Consider the following 22,183-nt stretch of genomic DNA (forward strand, 5'->3'; position numbering starts at 1 on the left):
GTGGCCAGTTCAATTATGTTGGAATAATGAAGGATGAAAGGAAATAAAGCATGAAACAGAGAAGGGGATAATGCACAATACTCATTTTATTGAAGCAATTTTAAAAAGCAAAATCTTTTCCTCTTCCACCCAGAAACCATTTCAAAACCATTGTTTATATGCAAAGAAACTCATTCTTCCCAATATGTGGAGTGTAGGCATAGAATCAAACTGCTCAGTGTGGTTATATAAGGAATAATATTGTTTTCATGATAGGGGGAGAAAGAGAAATGAAGGATCATCACATTCAGAGCCTGCAGCCACTGGTCCATTTTGACAGATTTGTTCCTTTGCAGTATTTTTTCCAGGCAAACCTTAAGGAAGGAATAATAATAAAAATAAGCAGAATGCATATCTTTGTGATTCATACATGTGGTAGTTTCTTTAACACAATAATGAATCTCTACTTGGCTTTTAGATGAGCTAGTGCAATTATCTTTCATCTTTCCTGTTCGTTGACTGATAAAGTTCTTTTCTTAATTGTTTAAATGAATCTCCCTTCCTTCAGATTAAAATATTTCTTTTAGCTAAAATAATTCTGGCTTTCTATTTCTCACAATAAAGCATACATGCGACTTAGCTGCTGACAAGCACAGAAGTGGATAATTGATGTAAAATGATTTGGAAGGAGTAATCCAGCATATAACAAGCATCAACAGCCCCATCTTAAATTGAGTCTCGGGCTACTTTTAAAACAGGATTCAAAAGACTGCTTAAACCCATATTTTAAAGCTACAAGAATGCAAGTATAGCAATAAAAACACAATCTGTAATGATCAGAAAGTATATTTCACTACCAATCAGGGGTGGGTTTCAATCGGTTCGCGGCGGTCCCTGCGAACCGGTTGGTCGGCGAACCCGGAAGTAAGTAACTTCTGGGAATGGCGAAGGGCGCGCCCGCCCGCCTGCAGTCCTTACCTGGTTTTGATGAGTTCTGCGCTTCCACGCATGCGCAGGACGCATACAGCGCCTGCACGATCCCCCAGGAGCAGCTGGAGCGTCGCACAGATGCTAGTACACATGTGTGCACTGCGCGCTTGCACGAGGACGCCGCCGGCCCCGTTCCAAGTGAACCGGTTGGAACGGAGCGAGAAACCCACGTCTGCTACCAATGCTCAAAAGTTTTACAATAGTCTAAAGAAAGTAATTAAATTTCATGACTACAAGCTCAGTTGCTACCCAACTGAGAAGATGTTAATGAAAGATTGACTCACCAGGCATTCATCCCATTGGGATCACGCACAATTCTCTTAGCACAAACAATATCATCTGTAATGTCATCATTTGTGAAAGCTGCCAAAAGAGGCAAATAAATAATAATAATTAGAATTTGTCCAACTCCAAATGTTTCAAAGGTATTACCAAGCAACACTTTTCATTGCACAGTTCAGTCTAGTGGTTAAGGCTCCAGGCTACAAACCAGGAGACTGTGAGTTCTAAGCTCACCTTGGAAATTAAAGCTGGTTGGATGACTCTGGGCCAGTCACTTAATCTCAGCCCAACTCACTTCACAGAGTTAAGTTGACTTAAAGAAAATAGGGGGAAGGTATGTGTGGAACCTTGAATTGCTTATAAAAATCATAAAAGTGAAGAAATATTTAAAAAGCACTGAAAAGAGTGTGAAATTATTAATGTGAGTGGGACAGGGGGACTTCACCACATATGAAGAACCTTTTGCTCTTTAGGTAATACTGTGGTGGATGTTCTGGGGGCAGAAATCGAGATATATCTGTGTGAAGGAATTCAGAGTAGTTGTGACAAGTTGGGTAGCAGGGCACTAAATGGAAGAAGGCTAAGAGGCCAATAGAAAGCAGAGTAGCTAGATATTATCACTGTTGACCCAAACAGGAACACAAAGCAATTTTGATAGATAGTGTTGATGAGTCAATATCAATGCTATCCATCTGAAAAACTACAAGGAATACAGGCACATTATCTGATGGTGTTGAAGCACATAATAACAACAGAATTTTGGAAGCCTATCAGACTAGGTGTCTTACCACTGCAAGCCTTATTGCAGCCGTTAGCTGTACGGCCCTGATAATTGTTGCACCACCAACGGCTGTTTATCTGGAAAATCCCATACTCGCGACTGCCATTTGAGTTTCGTGGCCCCACAGCTCTGCTGTTGTATCTGCTCTGATAATAAGCCATACAGATCCCTGGAAGAAAGCAAATGGGGGATGGGCTATGTAAGATCTGTGCAGTAAATGAAAAAGCTATTCTGATTTTTTTTTTAAAAAAATAGATCATTTATAGCATAATGCTTATATATCTTCTTATTCTTCCCTCAAGAAAGGACCCAAGAAATCCAATATATTTTGTAAATCTTCAGGGAATTAGGAATAAATCTGATTCTTGTCTCCAATATATTCCTGGAGGTCTTAATGGCACATAAAGCCATCTCTCCTTTCTTCTCTCTTTTTAATTTGAGCCTTCCAGGGTAGAGATACCTTTCCACTGTGCATCTTTTGACAATCTGCGCATGTAGAAAATCTTCTATGATGGCCCCTTCAATCATCTACTAAATTTCAATGACTTGGTGGAATTTGAAAGATCTTACCTTTTAGAGGATGTTTATCCTGGTAGGGATAAATGCTTATTCTTAAGAGAGTAAATAAAATATTCACTAAGCCATAATTGTAAAAAACTCTAAAACCACAGAGTCCAATGTCGTATAGCCATATATCAGTCCTGCAATTGTCCCAATCAGGCAACAAATTGGAAACCTACCACTTTGATTAAAAAATAATAAGGGTGTTAGTCCAGGGAGATAATTTGGGATGAGAAGAAAGCATATATTCTCATTCTCAGAACATTCAAAAAATTCATTGGGAAGGTTGGTTGAACTAATTATTGAAAGATCTGCTGCATTTTGGTTCCCCCTTACAAACGTGGAACTTGCTAAGATGGAGAAAAAAAGAGTAAACTCACAGTTGCCCAAACTGTAGCCATAATATCCATCCATGCCACTTCGTTTCAGAATTGAAGCCAGTTGACATTTGGTGTATATTTTGGCTTCATTGGCTGCAATGAAGAGGAAGAGGAGGGTGAGCACTAATGCCTTCATTGCTGCAGCTCCTTGGAGGACGATGTCTGACTTCCCCAGGAAAACTATGGGATTTTATAGTCACAGCTTGAGAAACTGGCACCTCTGTAGAGATGGCAAACAAGATATGTAGCAATAATTCTGAGGTTAATATGAGCTGATAAGTGCTGAGGGCAAAGACCAAGGAGAAATCATAATTATCATTTTCAATTTTATCAGAACCCAAAACCAACAAATAGTTGACAGCATTTTAGCCCCGTGACAAATGTTGGATCAATGAACAAGTGGTGGTTTCAATTGTGTGATTGAAGCCCCAACCTTTTTTATGTGTCCACATTTGATAGATGTGAAAAAGGGACACGGCGTTTATTGTGTGGTGAATGCCGCCTTCTTGATGTTTTGGACTTCTGTCCCATAGACATTCCTCTCTCTCTGGGTGACTCAACATTTAGTTGAGGTTTCTGTTTGTTTGTTTCAATACAACTCTGGTTTCCGTGTATGTTTTTTTTTGCCTGATGAAATTTGTGCAGTAATGCAACATATTGAAATAACCCAGTGAATTGTATTTCATTTCTTGATTTTATTGCTGTTTTACCCTTCTTACCTGTGTAAGTCATCATCAACTCTCTGTGACCACATAGAGTTTTTCTCCATCATGATCTGAAATTGCTGAATTCTATAACTGGATTCTGTGAATTATTCACAGCATTCACAGTGCAGTGAACTCTACATAGGCTGTCCTGGGAGACGAACCATCATCAACCAGTTACAAACACTGGTTGCAGAATATATATCCCTGCTGCTGCATTGTTGTATAAAATACATGAACACTGTATTCCAACAGTTGCCACTTATTTTCTTGGGAAATTCAGGGTAATAGTTTTTATCGGCAAAAGCTCTACATGTTTTCAGGATGCCTGCAGGATTAATTCATCTCCAATTATCTATCTAGTAAGATCTAATAGGATTAGACTATTTCAGATCTGATCAAAACAACAAATCTTTTGGCTCCCAGGAAGCAAGAATCTGGCTTCCCTGAGATCCACACAGCCACTATTCTGCTCTTTTTTGAAAGATTTTGACTTCCTGAGCACCTTGTTGCTTCCTCAGTCACTGGGCCAGTGAGTTTGAGTCATTATTATGAATGTTTGTGTGTTTCGCACCTCTTTTACATGGTTTTAAATTATTACTTTTTTTTAAGATTTGCTTTTAGAGAAATAGAATTTATAAACAGAAAAACAAATCGTTGTCAAGTGTGAGACTCGAACTCCATTTTCAGTGCAGAAATTCCTTCCTCTTTCCCCTTCCCTTCCTTTTGTAAAAGAGTTTGTTGTCAACAATCTTTAAATTTTGGAAATATTAGAGGACACGGTGAGACTAGGCTGAAGTTTCTATACCTAAGGATGAAGTAAGCATATAAGCAATGTGGAGAAAAACTCGGAATCTTGTCTAAAACGTATCTTAGGGAAAGTAGTTAAGAAAGAACCAAGTTGTTAAGGAAGCAAAAGAAAATAAATATCATTTGAACTGGACAAAAGAAGTTGACCCTGAGTACGTGAAACTCACTTCCCCGCCCGAAATCCCATACATAACTACCACACTTGTAAAACAGCAAGGTAGGAATTGCTGCTAGACTTGTCAATCAGCAAAGCAAAGCATTTGGGTGCTAAAAGATCCACAAGCCCATCTACACGTTCAGCCATCTTTGGATCAAGTCTAGCAGCTTCTGATGAGTGCCTACTATCTAGTCCAGAAGGATGTGGATAAATTTGGATCCAGCGTTAGTTTGTGTGTATATGAGAAAGAGCAAATGTACATTGGAGCCAGTGAAGTTTTGCTATTATTTTAAATTCAGTCGCTCTTCATTTGTTCCTCAATGTTCAGTTGAAAGTAATTTGAATACAGGTCTTGATGTGGGCTGTGAGTGTGGGACTGACCTTAAGCCGAACCTGGCAATGTGTATAACAACACTTTTGCACTTATTTACACCCCATCTTTCATTGTGTTTATCAATCCTTTCTCCTATAGCCTGCGGCTCTTAATTTACAAAGAAAGTTACCATAAGAAAATTTCTCCAGTTGGGCTTTTTCAGTAATTGCATACTGGGATAAGAATTTTGGTTATTTACATTGTGTCAAAGAGAATCTCATTGTACATGAGGTCAGAAAAATGATCTAGAACCGTGATGGCGAACCTATGGCCCGCGTGCCACAAGTGGCACATGGAGCCATTTGTCACTTCTGGGTTACTTGTAGGGCTAGTTTTAGCCCTCCGGAGTGTTCAGGGGTGTTCCGGAGGCTTCCCTGAAGGCTCCTGAGGGCAAAAAATGACTCTACAAGGTTGCTCGTAGAGTAATATGGGTAGAAAAAGCTGTCAGACCCTTCAACCAATCAGATTGAATCTGTTCCTGCCAGAACAGGGGACCTTGATGTAAACCATTACCAATGTTTCTGGTATCTAACACAGACCTCAATTTTTCTTATAGCAAAGACTAAAAGCCAAGCTTTAACATAACTGGAGGTTGACCATAGAATTTCTCTGGCCTAGGATGCCAATCTACCAGTTGCAAATCTGCTCTGCCATTAGAATGATTGGTGGCCAGTTCAATTATGTTGGAATAATGAAGGATGAAAGGAAATAAAGCATGAAACAGAGAAGGGGATAATGCACAATACTCATTTTATTGAAGCAATTTTAAAAAGCAAAGTCTTTCCCTCTTCCACCCAGAAACCATTTCAAAACCATTGTTTGTATGCAAAGAAACTCATTCTTCCCAATATGTGGAGTGTAGGCATAGAATCAAACTGCTCAGTGTGGTTATATAAGGAATAATATTGTTTTCATGACAGGAGGAGAAAGAGAAATGAAGGATCATCACATTCAGAGCCTGCACCCACTGGTCCATTTTGACAGATTTCTTCCTTTGCAGTTGTTTCTCCAGGGAACCCTAGGAGTAAATTAGATTAAAATAATTCTTTTAGCTAAAATAGTTCTGGCTTTCTATTTCTCACAATAAAGCATAAATGCGACTTATGACCATTAGATGCTTTGGACTCTCTTCAGTACAACACAGAATACTTTTTATATTATTTACCCCAAAGCATTTTTATTCTTTGCTTTTCAATACTCAGCTGAAAAGTTTTCCATCTAATGATCTGCTGCTGTCTTCCTCTTTACTATTCATTCTATGATTGGAGGTTTCAGGAATGATCTCTCCCTGCTTCTCACTATTAGGTTTTTTACTTACCAGATATCTGATCCATGGAGCTCATTCCATGGAATTAGAATCCTTGTGTTCACAAGGCCCTCTGCCTAATTCTGCTGCTACCTGATCCAACTTGGAACTAAACTGTAGATTTCTTTTAGCTGCTGACAAGCACAGAATGATGTAAAATGATTTGGAATGAGTAATCCAGCATGAAACAAGCATCAACAGCCCCATCTTACATTGAGTCTCGGGCTACTTTTAAAACAGGATTCAAAACACCATGACCCGTCAAAACCGCGGTCCACTAAAGCGTGCCTGATCAAAGCGCGTACGTGACGTCATCAGCAGCGCGACAAATAAAATTAAAAATAAATTAAATTAAAATTAAATTAAAATTAAAGCAAGCCGATTCACATAAAGGTAAGGGTTAGGTTTAGGGTTAGGGTTAGGGTTAGGTTAAGGGTTAGGGTTAGGTTTAGGGTTAGGTTAAGCGTTAGGGTTAGGGTTAGGGTTAGGTTAAGGGTTAGCATTAGGTTTATCGTTAGGTTAAGGGTTAGGTTTAGGGTTAGGTTTAGGGTTAGGTTAAGGGTTAGGCTTAGGGTTAGGTTTAGGGTTAGGTTTGGGGGGGTTAGGGTAAGGTTTTCGCGTTAATTTTAAATTTACCGCTCACAGCGTGCCGTTTTCGTCGCACTGTGATGACGTCACGTACGCGCTTTCATCGAGCACGCTTTAGTCTACCGCGGATTTGTGGTGGAACCTCAAAAGACTGCTTAAACCCATATTTTAAAGCTACAAGAATGCAAGTATAGCAATAAAAATAAAATCTGTAATGATCAGAAAGTATATTTCACTACCAATGCTCAAAAGGTTTACAATAGTCTAAAGAAAGTTATTAAATTTCATGACTACAAGCTCAGTTGCTACCCAATGTTACATATAGAAGATGTTAATGAAAGATTGACTCACCAGGCATTCATCCTTTGGGGATCACGCACAATTCTCTTAGCACAAGCAATATCATCTGTGATGTCATCATTTGTGAAAGCTGCCAAAAGAGGCAAATTAGAATTTGTCCAACTCCAAATGTTTCAAAGGTATTACCAAGCAACACTTTTCATTGCACAGTTCAGTCTAGTGGTTAAGGCTCCAGGCTACAAACCAGGAGACTGTGAGTTCTAAGCTCACCGTGGAAATGAAAGCTGGTTGGGTGATTTTGGGCCAGTCACTTCCTCTCAGCCCAACTCACTTCACAGAGTTAAGTTAACTTAAGGAAAATAGGGGGAAGGTATGTGTGCAACCTTGAATTGTTTATAAAAATCATAAAAGTGAAGAAATATTTAAAAAGCAGTGAAAAGAGTGTGAGATTGTTAATGTGAGTGGGACAGGGGGACTTCACCACGTATGAAGAACCTTTTGCTCTTTAGATAATACTGTGGTGGATGTTCTGGGGGCAGAAATTGAGATATATCTGTGTGAAGGAATTCAGAGTAGTTGTGACAAGTTGGGTAGCTGGACACTAAATGGAAGAAGGCTAAGAGGCCAATAGAAAGCAGAGTAGCTAGATATTATCACTGTTGACCCAAACAGGAACTCAAAACAATTTTGATAGATAGTGTTGATGAGTCAATATCAATGCTATCTATCTGAAAAACTACAAGGAATACAGGCACATTATCTCATGGTGTTGAAGCACATAATAACAACAGAATTTTGGAAGCCTATCAGACGAGGTGTCTTACCACTGCAAGGCTTTTGAGAGCCGTTAGCTGTACGGCCCTCGTTATTGTTGCACCACCAACGGCTGTTTATCTGGAAAATCCCATAGTCGCGACTGCCTTTTGAGTTGCATGGCCCCACAGCTCCGCTCTTGTATCTGCTCTCGTAATAAGCGATACAGATCCCTGGAAGAAAGCAAATGGGGGATGGGCTATGTAAGATCTGTGCAGTAAATGAAAAAGCTATTCTGATTTTTTTTAAAAATAAAGCATTATAACATAATGCTTAAATATCTTCTTATTCTTCCCTCAAGAAAGGACCCAAGAAATCCAATATATTTTGTAAATCTTCAGGGAATTAGGAATAAATCTGATTCTTGTCTCCGAGATATTCCTGGAGCTCTTAATGGCACATAAAGCCATCTCTCCTTTCTTCTCTCTTTCTAATTTGAGCCTTCCAGGGAAGTGGTACCTTTCCGCTGTGCATCTTTTGACAATCTGCGCATGTAGAAAATATTCTATGATGGCCCCTTCAATCATATACTAAATTTCAATGACTTGGTAGCATTTGAAAGATCTTACCTTTTAGAGAAAGGTAAGAAAGGTTTATCCTGGGAGGGATAAACGCTTATTCTTAAGAGAGTAAATAAAATATTCACTAAGCCATAATTGTAAAAAAAAACCAAACCACAGAGTCCAATGTCGTATAGCCATATATCAGTCCTGCAATTGTCCCAATCAGGCAACAAATTGGAAATCTACCCCTTTGATTAAAAAATAATAAGGGTGTTAGTCCAGGGAGATAATTTGGGATGAGGAGAAAGCATATATTCTCATTCTCAGAATATTCAAAGAATTCATTGGGAAGGTTGGTTGAACTAATTATTGAAAGATCTGCTGCATTTTGGTTCCCCCTTACAAATGTGGAACTTGCTAAGATGCCCAAACTGTAGCCATAATAGCCATCCATGCCATTTCGTTTCAGAATTGAAGCCAGTCCACATCTACTGTATTGTATGGCTTCATTGGCTGCAATGAAGAGGAAGAGGAGGGTGAGCACTAATGCCTTCATTGCTGCAGCTCCTTGGAGGACGATGTCTGACTTCCCCAGGAAAACTACGGGATTTTATAGTCACAACTTGAGAAGCTGGCACCTCTGTAGAGATGGTAAACAAGGTATGTAGCAATAATTCTGAGGTTAATATGAGCCGATAAGCAAGAAGTGCTGAGGGCAAAGATCAAGGAGAAATCATAATTATCATTTTCAATTTTATCAGAAGCCAAAAACAACAAATTGTTGACAGCATTTTTAGCCCCGTGACAAATGTTGGATCAATGAACAAGAGGTGGTTTCAACTGTGTGATTGAAGCTCCAACCTTTTTTATGCGTCCACATTTGATAGATGTGAAAAAGGGACACGGCGTTTATTGTGTGGTGAATGCCGCCTTCTTGATGTTTTGGACTTCTGTCCCATAGACATTCCTCTCTCTCTCTGGGTAACTCAACATTTAGTTGAGGTTTCTGTTTGTTTGTTTCAATACAACTCTGGTTTCCGTGTATGTTTTTTTTTGCCTGATGAAATTTGTGCAGTAATGCAACATATTGAAATAACCCAGTGAATTGTATTTCATTTCTTGATTTTATTGCTGTTTTACCCTTCTTACCTGTGTAAGTCATCATCAACTCTCTGTGACCACATAGATTTTTCTCCATCATGATCTGAAATTGCTGAATTCTATAACTGGATTCTGTGAATTATTCACAGCATTCACAGTGCAGTGAACTCTACATAGGCTGTCCTGGGAGACGAACCATCATCAACCAGTTACAAACACTGGTTGCAGAATATATATCCCTGCTGCTGCATTGTTGTATAAAATACATGAACACTGTATTCCAACAGTTGCCACTTATTTTCTTGGGAAATTCAGGGTAATAGTTTTTATCGGCAAAAGCTCTACATGTTTTCAGGATGCCTGCAGGATTAATTCATCTCCAATTATCTATCTAGTAAGATCTAATAGGATTAGACTATTTCAGATCTGATCAAAACAACAAATCTTTTGGCTCCCAGGAAGCAAGAATCTGGCTTCCCTGAGATCCACACAGCCACTATTCTGCTCTTTTTTGAAAGATTTTGACTTCCTGAGCATCTTTTTGCTTCCTCAGTCACTGGGCCAGTGAATTTGAGTCATTATTATGAATGTTTGTGTGTTTCGCACCACTTTTACAGCAAGCTAAGATTAGCTGCCAGACTTGTCAATCAGCAAAGCAAAGCAAAGCATTTGGGTGCTAAAAGATCCACAAGCCCATCTACACGTTCAGCCATCTTTGGATCAAGTCTAGCAGCTTCTGATGAGTGCCTACTATCTAGTCGAGAAGGATGTGGATAAATTTGGATCCAGTGTTAGTTTGTGTGTATATGAGAAAGAGCAAATGTACATTGGAGCCAGTGAAGTTTTGCTATTATTTTAAATTCAGTCGCTCTTCGCTTGTTCCTCAATGTTCAGTTGAAAGTAATTTGAATACAGGTCTTGATGTGGGCTGTGAGTGTGGGACTGACCTTAAGCCGAACCCGGCAATGTGTATAACAACACTTTTACACTTATTTACTCTGCATCTTTCATTGTGTTCATCAATTCTTTCTCCTATAGCGTGCGGCTGTTAATTTACAAAGAAAGTTACCATAAGAAAATTTCTCCAGTTGGGCTTTTTCAGTAATTGCATATTGGGATAAGAATTTTGGTTATTTACATTGTGTCAAAGAGAATCTCATTGTACATGAGGTCAGAAAAATGATCTAGAACCGTGATGGCGAACCTATGGCCCGCGTGCCACAAGTGGAACATGGAGCCATTTGTCACTTCTGGGTTGTTCGTAGGGCTAGTTTTAGCCCTCTGGAGTGTTCAGGGGCGTTCTGGAGGCTTCCCTGAAGGCTCCTGAGGGCAAAAAATGACTCTACAAGGTTGCTCTGGAGAAATCCAGAACCCTGAGAAGATTGCTGTGGTGCTTCAAAGGCTACTTGCATTGTGGTCCTGCAGATGCCGCCTCAAATATATGTAGCCTTGAGTCCGGCAGTCGCCATTCCTAGTAGGAAGTGAGTGGCAGCCTGCAAGGTTGTGAAATTTTGCCCTGTGGGGAATTTTGCAAGGTGGCTCACAAAGAGAATGAAGCGGGCATGGCACACCCAGAGTTGCCGCTTCTTCTTTGCAAGAGCTGAGGATGGAAGAAGAGCTGAGGAACTGCAGGGAGCCTCCCATGTGTCACCCTCCCAGCCTTCACCTGCACCTCCACACTGGCCAGCATCTCCCAAAGCCGCTGCCATTGTAGCTACAATAGGGATGGGGGGCAGGCCAGCAAGCTGGGTCCTTGAAAATGATGCGGAGGAACTGGTGAAGGCTGGGGGCGGCATAACATGTGGGAGACTCCCCATAGTTCCTTGGTTCCTCTTTTGTCCTCGGCTGTTGCAAAGAAAAAGCAGCAGCTCTGGGTGCGCTGTACCTGCTTCATTTTCTTTGCGAGCTGTCTTGCAATGTGTCAGAAAATTCCCCACGAGGTGGAATTTCACAATCTTGCAGGATGGCACTCACTTCTTACTAGGAATGGAGACTACCGGAGTCAAGGCTACGTACATTTGAGGTGGCATCTGTAGGAGCACAATGCAAGTAGCCTTCAAAGTGCCACAGTTGTCTCTTCTCGGGGTTCTGGATTTCTCTGGTAGGGAAAGGAAGCACCAAGACCCAGCGAACCTAAAGGGGAGAGGTGGCTGAAGACAGCCAAGGGAGACATCTTCCCACTTGGCACTTCCACCTCCTTTCTCCCCTTCCAAGAGAAAACAGGCCATCAAGTCAAACCTCCCATACCGTGTTCTCATTCCTACAGGGGGAGGGGGGGACAGGCCAGAGCACAGGTGGATGTGGATGGGTGAGCAGAGGGAATGGCTGCGTTGAGCGGAGGAGAGGAAAACACAGGCATGTAGAGCCTGCCCACTTGGGACCTGCTTCTTCCTCTTCTGGTTCTCTCTGCATGACTATTTTTATTCCCGCAAAACATGGTGTCATCTATGAGAAGGAAAAGCGGGGCAGGCAAGAGCAGTCATAGGTCCAACCCAGCCAACCTTGAGAGGCGGCTAAGAGGAAGAGCAGTGCTTGCTGGGTGACCTGGCTGGCTCGCTTTCCTGTCTCCCTAGCAGAAGCTCAGCCTTCTCCTCCCCCTGATTTCTCCCCAGCTGCACTCACCCCATGCTTGCGGCAAGCAGTGTGTGTGTGTGTGTGTGTGTGTGTGTGTGTGTGTGTGTGTGTGTAGTGGGGGGCATGGACCATTCGGTGCTGTAGAAGCAGCGGTGGCGGGGAAAACCTCCCAGCCTCTCCTGAAAAACACACATAGAAGGAGAGAGAGGTGCGTAAAAGGCTCTGATTTAGTATTTTTGGATCATATTGCAGGAGATGACAAGGCCAAGGCTATGGGGGTGGGGAGGTTAAATATATCATCAATTTGGAATCCCTTTGCATCTACATGAGATCTAAGTCCAGCCCTCATTGAATTCAATTGATTCTTATCTCCCACCAATTTGCCCTGACTGTTGGTAGTTCAGATTCTTGCATAGAGGTAGCATGAACATAAATGAATGCATAAACTTGCACTCATTTGAACAAACTTGATTCCTGATTTCTTGCACCTGACACATATAGGAGAATCTGACACAGTTGCACAATGAATTCATGCATTCTAGGAATTTGCAACTCTTTTCCCCCCAATTTTTTTTAGATAAAAACAAATAAAATCATCCTCCATTACAAAGTTGTAGAAAGTGTGTCAATTGGTTACACAGAGTTTTTGTGCATCCCTTCCACCGTCATCACCTCTAATTCACATCAAATTATCTACTTTACATCACATATATTTATATATAATCATTATCATCATACCTCATCCTTGATATGATTATAGTTGTTTTAACATCCCTTTATAACAAATATTCCAAAATTTAAAACAAAACCACATAGTGGCATTCCCTTATCTATTTTCAATACCATCTAATCACATTATTCCTTTATAACACATTCAAAATAAAAAGTTAATTATGTTTAATAACCAAGTTTTTAAACCACTTTTCTTAATCATTGTTTACAGCTTTTATCCAATTTCCCTTTTATCCTGTCAATACAAATTATTACATTATTATCATTATCAGTCATTTATTTAGCAATAGTTTGATTAAGTTTAACTTTTTCCCCTTTTTTCATCATTTTAAATTTTTTACCAAATTTCCTCTTATCAAACCAATACAAATATATATATTGTTATCCTTATCAATTATTTATCTAACTTTATCCATTAACACTACATTTTTAACATCATTCTCTAATTTTAACAAAATTTTTAAACCTCTTTTCTTAATCATTGTTTACAATTTATATCCAATTTTCCCTTTTATCATGTCATTACAAATTATTTCATTATTATTATTATTATTATTATTATTATTATTATTATTATTATTATTATTATTATTATTATTATACAATTGTATCACAGCAGCCAGTTGTTTTGCCGGATTTGGCATTGGTTACTAGTCGGGCCCCACCCAGGGGCCTAGGACGTCGTAACGTATTTTCGTAATATGCGTGCAGATCCAAGCAGTGCGGCTTTTTGCATTTGACTGATGGTGATTTTGTCAATTTTTAACTGTTTTAAATGTGATTCCAGTGCTTTTGGAATAGCACCCAGTGTGCCAATTACCACCGGAATTACCACTGCTGGTTTGTGCCATAGTCACTGAATTTTGATTTTTTTAAAATTATTTATTTATTTTTTATTACATCACATGACAATAGAAAAAAAAAACAATGGGAAAAGGAGAAGAAAAAAAAAGGGGGAAGAAAAAAAAAACCATCATCACATACAATATGTCATTTGATCACAGGTGCATCCCTACTAAGTTTATACATCCCGTATCTCTCTGTTGTATATTTAATAAACACCACAATAAGCTAGGGTTTTTTTTGTTTTTGTTTTTTTTAAAAAAAAAGGGGGGGGAAGGAGGGGGAAGCCAAAAAAGACAAAAAAGGCAAAAAAAAAAAAAAGAAAAAACCATCATCACATGCAGCATGTCGTTTGGTTACAGTTGTTTTAACATCTGCCTCTTCAAATGATATTTATCATCTCAAATATTTCATCTAATATAACTAAAGGCCTCATTTTCATTCTACAATATATATTTAGTTAGCATTAGCATTATTTTTCCCCAGAGAGTATATTTCTATTTATTGTTAACCTTGCATTTCATATCTTCAAACAGAGATCTTATTCCTTCATTGTTCAACAAAGCATCGCTGCCTATATATACCAGTTTTCATTTGTTCCCCTATTAGAATTGCTTTATCAGCAGCGACATATCATTATAATAAGTTCTTAACCTTATACATTATATCCCCAGACCTTATATTAATACTTCATTGTGTCATTATTAGATTATTTCACAGCATAATTATATCATCATTTATTTTTTTCAATTAAAACATCAGTATATCATTTTTCATTTCCAAAGTTTTTTTCCCCCCTAGCCACCGATAAAACAAGTCCCATATCTTATAGAATTGTTCATCCTTTTGCTCTCTAATTTCAAATGTCAATTTACTCATTTCAGCACAGTCCATTATTTTTCGGATAACTTCTTCCTCTTTTGGTATTGTTTCGTTTTTCCAGTTTTTTGCAAATACAATTCTGGCTGCTGTTAACACATTTACAATCAGATATCTTAAGTCTTTGTTGTAGATTTCTGGTATGATCCCCAATAAAAAGACCTCTGGTTTAAAGTCTATTTGTTTGTGTGTCATTTTCTCCAACCACATGTGGATTTTAGTCCAGTATCTTTTAGCTTCAGTGCAAGTCCACCACATGTGGTAGTATGAGCCAGGTATCTGGTGACATTTCCAACATTTTTCTGATTTATTCTTGAACATTCTTGCAATTCTGGTTGGGGGTAGGTGCCACCTGTAAAACATCTTATACAAGTTTTCTCTATATGCAGTAGACATTGTCATTTTGTAATTTTGAGACCACAATTTCTGCCAATTCTCTAAATCAATCCCATACCTAAAGTTTTTCCCCCAAGCTATCATAGTTTCTTTAACTTGTTCTTCATGCAATTTAAACTCCAATAAATATCCATATAGTTTTTTAATTACTTTTTCATCAGTACCTGTTAGAATTTTGTCTAACTCAGTCATTTTGTTATAAAGACCTTTAGTTTTTCTATCTTCATTATATCTAGATTGTATCTGTACATATGAATACCAGTTCATTTCCATCCCTTCTTGCTTCAACTCTTGACTAGATTTGAGCTCACCCTCTGTATTCAATAATTCTGTATATCTAACTGTTTGTTCCTTTTTATATATTATCGGATACGAAAATGCTTCAATTGTTGATATCCAGACTGGAATTTTTAAATAATGTAGTCTTTTAACCTTTTCCCAGTTTAACAACAACGCCTCCCTTATATAATGTCTTCTAAAATAACCATGTGATTTAGTTCCCTTATACCATAAGAAAGCATGCCATCCCAACAGCAAGTCGTGACCTTCTACATTCAATAATCTAGAGTTTTTTAAATAATATCCATTCCTTAATCCACATCAAGTTTGCTGCCTGATAGTATAGCTCCCAATCAGGTAACCCAAAACCTCCTCTCAATCTAACATCTTGTAGTAATTTAAGTTTTATACTAGCTTTTTTCCCTTGCCAAATAAATTTCAAAACTATTTTATTTAAATCTTGAAAAAAATCCTTACCCAATCTGATTGGGATTGTCTGAAACAGATATAGAATTCTAGGTAGAATGTTCATTTTAATTGTAGAGATTCTTCCCATCATTGACAAATGCAAGTTTTCCCATTTCTCCAAGTCAATTGCTATTTGTCGTTTTAATCTGGTATAGTTATCCTCTTTAAGAATGCTACATCTAGGTGATAGATATATCCCCAAATATTTAACCTTACTTGTGTTTTGAATCTGCAACATTTCTGACAACTCTTCCTTTTGTGTTGCTGGGATATTCTTTGTCATGATCTTTGTTTTATCTTTGTTTATTTTCAAGCCTGCTACTTCTCCATATTCCTCTATTCTTTCCAGCAATTTGGATGCTGTTTCTAATGGATCTTCAAGAATAAAAACTAAGTCGTCTGCAAACGCTTACAATTTATACTCTTCTCTCTTAATTTTCATTCCTCTTATTTCTTCTTCTTCTCTGATCTTTCTATTTAAGACCTCTAGTGTTAGGACAAAGAGTAGCGGTGATAGTGGGCAGCCTTGTCTTGTACCTCTCTTTATTTCAATCGGATCTGTTAGTTCTCCATTTACCATTATCTTTGCTGCTTGTTTCTGGTATATCATTCGTATAGTTTGAGTGAATTTCTTGCCAAAATTCATCTGCTCCAGTTGCAAAAACATAAATTGCCAATTCACATTGTCAAAGGCCTTCTGCGCATCGAGGAACATCAGTGCCAATTGTTTTTCTGGATGGGCCTCATAATATTCCAAGGTATTCAAAATCATTCTCATATTGTCTTTAATTTGTCTTTTAGGTAAAAAGCCATTTTGATCTGAATGGATGAAGCCATTTAAATAGCAGTGAGAAGACGGACTTTCAGGCAGCTCCTGAGAGACCATCTATACCGGGTTATTTTGGACGATTCGTTCGAATCTAAGCTGTCCCGGAGAGACAGTGACGTGGTGGGAACTCCAGTGGTCCCAGAGATGTTTGCAAAATCTCTGGGAACCTAAGGAAAGCCCTCCTAATCCAGTGACTTCTGGATCAGCCGATGCTGACTACAACTGCAAAAACCCAGAGAGAGAGTGGATATCAGCATGTCGTTTGGTGTGAGTTTTAAATCCTTTTTTCTTGTTGGAAAGAGAACATTCTAAATTTGGAAACTTAGTTTAAAATAAGGCTGACTAGTGAGAAAAGCGGTGGGGATAAATGTTAACATTTGGAAGTTTATTCTTCTGTTCCTTTTTTTTAATCTTTGGAAGCCGGGCTGGACTTTCTTGTAATTTAAATCAGCCTCTTGTGTTCCTCCTTTTTGTTGTTGACATTTTTAACTTTGAATCTAATGGGGACACTGAATTTTAAACTTAAAGTGCCTTGAAGATCTGTTTTCTTTTTTGTTTTTTTTTCCGTTCCCTTTTAGTCTTTTTGATGTATTTTAACAATTAGTAATTAACAAACGCCACGGAACAGGCTAAAGCAAGCTATAAATTACAAATTACAAGCTAACACTGCCATCTTGTGGACTTGAACTTTGTTATCAAAATTCCCCTTGTAATGCATTTGATTTACGTATTTACGCAGCTGGAATCTTGCTAGACAAACAGCAGAGCTGAGAGTGACCTTGGAAAGACTTTTATCTTAGGGGGGGGAAAAAAGAGTCCGAAAAAATCATTTGTTTTAGTTTGTTGGCATTCTTTCATCTCTCAACACTATTTTCACACCATCTGCTGTGGAGACATCGACACTGATTTTTTCTTTTTTGATCATTACTATTGACTTTTTGATCTTTTACTTTTTTTTCTGTTTTGATTATTCTTTTTAACCTTTGGATCATTCCTTTTGACCCCTTGACTATATATATATATATATATATATATATATATATATATATATATATATATATATATATATATATATAATCTTCTTTTGTATTCTTACTGCATTTCTTTCTTCTCTGAAGAAATTGGACATCAACAGATGATCCAATTTAAATTTTGAACAAAATAGTTGGAAAAGTTCCTTTTTCTTCCTTTCCCTTTTCTTTTCCTTTCTTTCCCCCCCTTTTCTCATCTCTCCTTCCTCTCCTCTGTGTACTTTACGTATTTCATCCACTATACTTATAACCCTCCACCCTCTAATACTAATTGGCTATGAGTAGAAAAGCAGCTGCTTTTGGCTCTACATCAACCTCTGCCTCCTCACCTGCGGGAGGCCAGAGGACAACACAGATGATGTCCCAGCATGAAAAAGAGAAGGAAGCAAATTTTGAAACACTTATACAAATGATGCAGAAAATGCAAGCAGGAATTGACAGTAAAGATAGCAAGCTAGACACCCTTGTAAAAAAAATGGAGGTAATGGAACAACAAAATCAAAGCATAGTGCAAAAAGTCGATAATATGGAAGGAAAAGTAGAAAGTATACACAACTGGATGCTGAAATACGAAGACAGAATTCAAAAAATTGAAAATAAAATTCAAGAAGGAGAGAAGAAAACCGAGAAGCTTGAGATCAGATTAAGTGATGTAGAAAGAGAGAGCAGTGGAATATTAAGATGGGAGATGGATAGGTTTGAATTTTTCTTAAAATTTCAAAACATAGAAGAAGAAAAAGGAGAGGACTTAGTTCAGATAATTTCAAATATTTTGATAGATGTTCTGGGGATGTCCCAGGACAAAATTATAGAAATTATTGACGAGAGTTTTAGAGTATACACAAGATATGCAATGAGAAATGCTCTTCCAAGGGAAGTGCATGTAAGATTTACTAAGAAAACAATTAAATCACAAATTTTACAGAAATTGAGAGATAGAAAATTAGAATATAAAGGTAAGGAGATTGTAGTACTCAAACAAATTCCAAGAGAGGTGAGAGAGAGGAGAAGAGAATATCAATTTCTGACTAAAGTATTGATAAAAAAGGTGTTAACTACAGATGGCTCATACCGGAAGGTTTACTATGTACTTGGCAAGGACAAAGACACAGGATAGATACAACTGAGAAGGCAGAAGCTTTCTACGAAGAATACTTTAGAGAAATGGCTGAGAAAGCTGGGAAAGACGATTCAGCGGTACAAATACTGGAACCACCTGCAACCGCGACCGAAAAAATAGAAGGAGCAGTAGGTGGAAGTGAGAAAGAAGGGGCGACAGGGAATGGAAGCCGCAAAGAAAAACGAGAACCTAGATCTACTAGAACGATAAATCCTGTATATAAAGTATAAACATGGAAGAAAGAAAAATGATTACAATTAACATTAATGGACTTAATTCGACAATTAAAAGGAAGAAAGTATTCCATAAATTAGAGAAATTACAACTTGACATAATTTGTCTGCAAGAAGTACATATTCAAAAGAAATATGAACATTTATTAACTCAACCAAAGCTTGGGAAAATGTTTTCATCATTGGCAAACTGCAAGAAAAGAGGAGTGGTCTTTTATATTAAAGGCAACATTCCAGCAAAAGTAGTCTATGCAGAGGAAGAGGGAAGAATTTTGATGGTGGAAATTATGGATACCAAAAAGACACTCCTAATTGGAATCTACGTCCCCAATGAAAAACAAGATGAATTTTACAAAAAACTACACAAAAAAGTTTTGGAACTAGACTATGCTGATATTTGTATGATGGGAGACTTTAATGGCATTGTGAATCAAAATATGGACTATAAAACACATAAAACCAAAAAATCAAATAGGAAGCCTCTGCCGAAATCTTTTTTTAGGATGACAGATGAACTAAATCTAAAAGATATATGGAGAGAAAGAAATGCTAAAAAAGAACAATATACTTTCTACTCAAATAGACATTCTTCATTCTCTAGAATAGATATGATATGGGTCTCAGCGGAGTTGAGCTCCAACATAAAAGAAATTGAGATTGAAGCAAGTACCTGGGCGGACCACAATCCAATTTTTACTAAATGAAAAGGCCAAAGGGCAAGACCTAGATGGACACTAAATAACACTATATTGAAAGAAAAAGAGCTAGTCCTTTTCCTTAAAGAAAATAGGAAAGAAGATACGTCGTTGCAGAATCTCTGGGATACAATGAAGGCTGTTATCAGAGGTTTGACAATAGACTACACAAGGAAGAGAAACTCAAAGAAAAGACAAATGCATAAAGCTCTAGACAATGACTATAAAATACTTGAAAGAGAACTACAGAGAGCACCACAAAAAAAAAGATGTTAAAATAAAAAGGGACATAATTAAACACAAAATGGACCTATTAGAAAAGGAAGAACTGGCACAAAAAATTAGAGGTGCCAAACAGAATTATTTTGAAAATGCGAACAAGCCAGGCAGGTGGTTGGCATATAAGATGAAAAAAGAGAGAGAAACAAAGAAAATACTTCAACTAAGAGATAAACAAGGAGAAATTCAGTATGGAAACACTGAAAAAGAAAATATTATACAAGACTATTATGTTAAACTCTATGAACAAGAGAAGGTGGAGGAGGGACGAGTTAAAAAGTGCCTACAAGATGCCAATCTCCCCCAGGTACCAGATGAAACTAGAACAATGTTAGAAAGTAAAATAACAATGATGGAACTAACAGAGGCACTTAAAAACAAAACAATGGGAAAGCTCCAGGACCAGATGGACTACCTGTGGAATTCTACAGAACATTTGAAGAAATATTGACCCTTCCACTCCTACAAGTCATGAATGAAGTGATGTCTGAGAGCCAAATACCGAAGTCATGGTCAGAAGCGTATATCACACTATTACCCAAGGAAGAGACTGATTTAACACAAATCAAGAATTATAGACCAATTTCTTTATTAAATTCAGACTACAAGCTATTTGCATCTATACTAGCTGAGAGAATTTCGATTTTTAAGTCCTGGTATCTTGCGATTTTTTCATGTTCCTTCTCGGCGACCCTGCTATCACCTGGTATTGTGATGTCTATGATTGTGACCTTATTTTTCTCAACCAGTGTGATGTCTGGTGTATTATGCACCAGTATTTTGTCGGTTTGTATACGGAAATCCCACAAGATCTTGACCATTATTATTATTATTATTATTATTATACAATTGTATCACAGCGGCCAGTTGTTTCGCCGGATTTGGCATTGGTTACCAGTCGGGCCCCATCCAGGGGCCTAGGACGTCGTAACGTATTTTCGTAATATGCGTGCAGATCCAAGCAGTGCGGCTTTTTGCATTTGACTGATGGTGATTTTGTCAATTTTTAACTGTTTTAAATGTAATTCCAGTGCTTTTGGAATAGCACCCAGTGTGCCAATTACCACTGGAATTACCACTGCTGGTTTGTGCCATAGTCGTTGAATTTCGATTTTTAAGTCCTGGTATCTTGCGATTTTTTCATGTTCCTTCTCGGCGACCCTGCTATCACCTGGTATTGCGATGTCTATGATTGTGACCTTATTTTTCTCAACCAGTGTGATGTCTGGTGTATTTTGCGCCAGTATTTTGTTGGTTTGTATACGGAAATCCCACAAGATCTTGACCATCTGATTTTCGGTGACTTTTTCAGGCTGATGTTCCCACCAGTTTGTTGCTGTTTTAATATTATAATTTTTGCACAAATTCCAATGGATCATTTGTGCTACTGAATTGTGCCGCAATTTATAATCAGTCTGCGCGATTTTTTTACAGCAGCTGAGTATGTGATCAACAGTTTCATCAGCTTCTTTGCAAAGTCTGCATTTGGCATCATCAGAGGATTTTTCGATTTTGGCCTTAATGACATTTGTGCGGATAGCTTGTTCTTGCGCAGCCAGGATTAGTGACTCTGTTTCTCTCTTTAATGTACCTGTTTTTAACCATAACCAAGTTTGTTCACTGTCCACTTTATCTTTTATTTTTTCCAGAAATTGACCATGCAGTGCTTTGTTCTGCCAACTCTCCATTCTTGATTTTATCACATCTTTTCTGTATTCTTGTTTTGTCTGTTGGGCCTTCAGTAGATTTTTGTTCTTTACTTCGATTAATAGATGTTCTTGACTTTCTTTTAAATAATCAGCCAGTGCATGTTTTTCCTCTTCAACTGTTTGCTTCACTTGTAATAATCCTCTGCCACCTGATTTTCGGGGCAGATATAGTCTATCAGTATCACCACGTGGATGTAAACTGTAGTGCATTGTCATTAGTTTCCTGGTTTTTCGGTCCAAAAGGTCCAAATCAGCTTGTGTCCAGTTAACTATGCCAGCTGTGTATCTTATAACTGGTATTGCCCAGGTATTTATGGCCTTGATTGTATTTCCACCATTCAATTTAGATTTCAAAATTTTCCTAACTCTGTTGGTGTACTCTCGCCTGACAATAGTTTTTACTTCTCCATGCTTGATGTTATCCAACTGCAGAATGCCTAAGTATTTGTAGGCTTCATTTTCTTTGCATTTAATTAGTTGGCCATTGG

The 22,183-nt window shown here is 38.0% G+C and overlaps 2 protein-coding genes across 2 annotated transcripts; both read right to left on the reverse strand.

Annotated features, from left to right (window-relative positions):
• Positions 1-286: 286 nt before the first annotated feature.
• Positions 287-3,188, reverse strand: LOC116504077 (lysozyme C, milk isozyme-like). The gene is made up of 4 exons (XM_032210914.1): positions 2,974-3,188; positions 2,040-2,201; positions 1,254-1,332; positions 287-353 (listed from the first exon to the last, which is right to left on the reverse strand). Exons 1-4 carry the CDS (start codon positions 3,107-3,109, stop codon positions 287-289), a joined length of 444 nt encoding a protein of 147 aa, XP_032066805.1. The 5' UTR covers positions 3,110-3,188.
• A 2,692-nt stretch (positions 3,189-5,880) lies between these two features.
• On the reverse strand, positions 5,881-9,083 carry LOC116504958 (lysozyme C, milk isozyme-like). Its single transcript, XM_032212217.1, has 5 exons — positions 8,942-9,083; positions 8,507-8,509; positions 8,036-8,197; positions 7,263-7,341; positions 5,881-6,035 (listed from the first exon to the last, which is right to left on the reverse strand). Exons 1-5 carry the CDS (start codon positions 9,081-9,083, stop codon positions 5,969-5,971), a joined length of 453 nt encoding a protein of 150 aa, XP_032068108.1. The 3' UTR covers positions 5,881-5,968.
• Positions 9,084-22,183: the final 13,100 nt, after the last annotated feature.

This window comes from Thamnophis elegans, chromosome 2, assembly GCF_009769535.1.
Source record: "Thamnophis elegans isolate rThaEle1 chromosome 2, rThaEle1.pri, whole genome shotgun sequence".
Classification (NCBI taxonomy): domain Eukaryota; kingdom Metazoa; phylum Chordata; class Lepidosauria; order Squamata; family Colubridae; genus Thamnophis; species Thamnophis elegans.

Excerpts from the sequence above, each read along its gene's own strand:
- LOC116504077 (XM_032210914.1), bottom strand. The coding sequence starts at position 3,109 with ATGAAGGCATTAGTGCTCACCCTCCTCTTCCTCTTCATTGCAGCCAAT. Across the intron at positions 1,333-2,039 it reads CTGCAATAAGGCTTGCAGTG|CTTTCACAAATGATGACATT; the intron begins GTAAGACACCTA and ends CTCTTTTGGCAG. Across the intron at positions 354-1,253 it reads CCCAATGGGATGAATGCCTG|GTTTGCCTGGAAAAAATACT; the intron begins GTGAGTCAATCT and ends TCCTTCCTTAAG.
- LOC116504958 (XM_032212217.1), bottom strand. The coding sequence starts at position 9,083 with ATGAAGGCATTAGTGCTCACCCTCCTCTTCCTCTTCATTGCAGCCAAT. Across the intron at positions 7,342-8,035 it reads CTCTCAAAAGCCTTGCAGTG|CTTTCACAAATGATGACATC; the intron begins GTAAGACACCTC and ends CTCTTTTGGCAG. Across the intron at positions 6,036-7,262 it reads CCCCAAAGGATGAATGCCTG|GGTTCCCTGGAGAAACAACT; the intron begins GTGAGTCAATCT and ends ATTTACTCCTAG.